The sequence below is a fragment of the Volvox carteri genome (genome assembly GCF_000143455.1).
Source record: "Volvox carteri f. nagariensis unplaced genomic scaffold VOLCAscaffold_160, whole genome shotgun sequence".
NCBI lineage: Eukaryota > Viridiplantae > Chlorophyta > Chlorophyceae > Chlamydomonadales > Volvocaceae > Volvox > Volvox carteri.
The window spans coordinates 25,698-28,808 of NW_003307703.1; the positions used below are offsets into that span (position 1 = coordinate 25,698).

Sequence of the window (3,111 nt, forward strand, 5' to 3'; positions counted from 1 at the left end):
CATCATCATCCCCCTGTGTTGATGCTGGGCTGTGGGTGCTCAGGTGTTGCTGGCATTGCACGGCGGCTGCTCGCTGGGTGCGGGGTTCGCTGGGGGACTGGTCTCCAGCTGTCAGTTGCAGTTGCAGGCTTGGGACCTGTGTGCCGTCGGAGGGCTGGGCCTGGCTGCCCGTTTGCAGCTGCGCAGTTAACTTCTCTCCGGCTTCCTCTGCTGCCCTCTGTGCCCTCCGTATCTCCACATTTTTCTTTCGGGCCTCCAAGGCCTTGCGGGTCTGGGCTTTGTTTCGCTCTGCCCGTTCTTCCGCAGTAAGGTGCTCCAGCCGCTGCCGCTTCCTCTTTGGGGCCTCAGAGGGTGTAGGGGCCTGGTTCGTCTCAGGGCACATCTGCTGCCTAGCTTTGCCCCCGGTTGCCCGTTGCCTGCCACCTGGCTCCTTCCTACCTGCTGTGAACTGGAAGGTGGGGACTGTATTGGCTATGGCTGCTGGTGGCTCTTGCTCCCGTGGTGCCGCCAGTGTGGTGTCGCGCTCCCTGTGGGTTGTGGTTTCCTCTTCCACCACCGTGGGGCCGGCCTGTGCCCCTAGCCCTTGTAGAGCTGCTGCCGCCGCCGTGGGGCCTGGCTGTTGCGGGGCCACTGGTGGCGGCTGCAGCGGCAAGGGTGGTGGTGGGGGCGGGGCCTGCAGCTGGGGCGGGGCCTGCTGGGGTCCCACCACTGCAGCAGTTGCAGGGGCCGCCTGTCCTGGCTGCGCAGGGACGGCGGGGTTGCTGGCTGCATGATTGGTAGCTGCTATGGCGGCTGGGGTGTTTGCGGCCATGGTAATGGTGGTGGCCACATTGGTGGTGGTGATGGCTGATGCAGGCGGCACGGGTGGGGGTGTGATATACGGCTGCAGCTCCGGGTTGAGACCCCTCCCCATGGGTGCAAGCTGGGGTCCTGCTCCCATGGCCGTCTCCATGCCCCACCTTGACCGCATCACGGCTGCTGCATACGAGGGCCCTCCCCCGTTTGAGGGGCCTGGTTGGCCCGGGGCAGCAACAGGCTGTGCAGCACGGCCCTGCTGTCGCATTTGCTGTAACTGCTGTGTCTGGCGCGCCAGCTCCTTCCTTGGTGGTGCTTTGCACGGCATAGTGAAGGGTCCCTCCTGATCGGTCCGTTTCAGTCTGGAAGCCCTCAGTATGCCGGGCCTGGTTGCCTCCCCCGGCCTGCCGAGTTCGAAGTGTTTTTCACCCGGTAGACCGGGGGTGTCCTGCGCCACCTTGACTCTCCAGGTGTCTGCCATCGTAGTGGGATTCAGCTCATGGATGTCTGATTCATCCCACCGGAACCACTGAGTGGAGTAGCAGACGGCAAGGAAACCAGGGATGACTCTGGGATCCAGGTAGGTGGGGATCCCCTTGATCTCCCAGTAGGGCCGTTCCGCCTTGTACAGGTTCGTGATGGGCAGCTCCACTTCCACCGGGGGGCTGCTGGGTAGGAGATGGACTGGCCCCAGGTGAAGCCGTCCCCTCCGGACTGCTGGCGAGGTGGTAAGCATTGTGAGACCACCTTTCCGGATCAAGATGTTGATTTCTTGCACCTTCACGCCGCTGGGGAGTGCCCGTTGCGGGCATTTGCTGATACGCGGCCCGAGTAGCCCCTCTGCCTCAACGGGCGGTATTATCGCCCGTAATCTGTTTAAAATGGCATTGCCCACTGGTCCATGTAGCTGGGCTTGTATGTCCGCGGTTCCGACCGGCCAATGGATTTCCATGGTAACCTGGTCCTGTTCCATATAAAATGGTGTTCCTTCTGGAACCGTGTCCATTATTACGTCGATGTTCACAAACTTTCGTTCCGCTTGGGCGCGGCTTGGTTGTTGGCGAGCAGCTGGGGCTGTCGCCCGTCCATTTGAACGTTCCTTTGGCGCGGAGGTCCGCGCCTGCCCATTTTCTGCCATTCTGGCCTATATTAACTCAAGCATATTTTTCGAGAGTTCTCCGTTTTTGCCGCGGTCGGCGAGGTCAGCCATAGGCAGTTCGTGGTCGCCACCACCCTAGTACGAGCCGAGGGCTCAAGGGCTGCCAAATCGCCTATAAGCACCATCCTATCCTTGTGACCTGTCCGGTGCTCACAAGGTGCCGTTATCCTAAAATCTCACATCAGCCTATTACGCAGCTCTCTATCCGTTGATATCTTTCGGTTTTCCAGCATGCTCAGCAATATCCAACCCTCCCATCGCAGGGACGTCTACCTGACCATCGCTGCTGCTTTCGGTGTGTCAGCTGCCCTGGAGAGTACGGGGGTGGCAGGCAAAGTTGCGAACGCCATCATCGGCATCGGCAATAGAGTTGGAGGTACCGGCCCGGCGCTTATCGCCATTTACATTGCCACGGCGGTCATGTCTGAGCTGCTAACCAACAACGCCGCTGGCGCGATTATGTACCCTATCGCGGCTATTGCTGGCGAAAAGCTTATGATATCGCCACGCGACGTCTCCATTGCAATTATGCTGGGCGCCTCTGCGGGCTTTGTCAACCCCTTCAGGTACCTCGGTGTTCAGGTTGATTGAGTTTAAGTTTGGGAGGACCATTATCCTTAAAAATTATCCCTTGCTATCGCAAGTCCTATGAATTGTACGACATGTATGTTGTGAGTAATAAAAAATATTACATGCATGTATATGTTAAAACGTTTGGCAGGTGATACATGAATGCTTGACGCTGTAGTCAATTCTGCCAGATTTTTCTTCAAAACGGCAGCCCAACTGTTCAGAACTGTGGCTGCTTCTGTGTAATGCTTCTCATTTTTTCTCGCGCTTGAGCCACCTATGGCCCTATGGCCCTATGGCTCCTTGTTCCTACCCTAATCCCAAAGCGCGACATAATAACCTTTCTCTTCCGTCCCTCTCCTCCTCCCCCTTGCCCTCTTTCCCTCCTCCCTCCTTCCTTCCCTCGGTGCACAGCTACCAGTGCAACCTGATGGTCTACGCAGCGGGCAACTACAGCGTCAGGGAGTTCGCCATCATTGGAGCGCCGTTCCAGGTGGGGAACGACAACAACCGCGAGGCGGTCGTTTTGAATCACTCGCTTACGCGTTACAGCTGCGGCATGCGTACGACTCGTACACAAGGAGGGA

General features: G+C 58.5%; 1 protein-coding gene across 1 annotated transcript in view; it reads left to right on the plus strand.

Annotated features, from left to right (window-relative positions):
• The window catches only part of VOLCADRAFT_70819 (uncharacterized protein), a gene marked incomplete at both ends in the record, with an annotated part of 15,209 nt that extends 12,192 nt beyond the window's left edge, over nucleotides 1-3,017 (plus strand). The window contains 2 exons of the mRNA XM_002959320.1: nucleotides 2,218-2,520; nucleotides 2,939-3,017. Coding sequence (XP_002959366.1) covers nucleotides 2,218-2,520; nucleotides 2,939-3,017 — 382 coding nt within the window. The remainder of the gene's footprint in view (nucleotides 1-2,217; nucleotides 2,521-2,938) is intronic.
• Nucleotides 3,018-3,111: the final 94 nt, after the last annotated feature.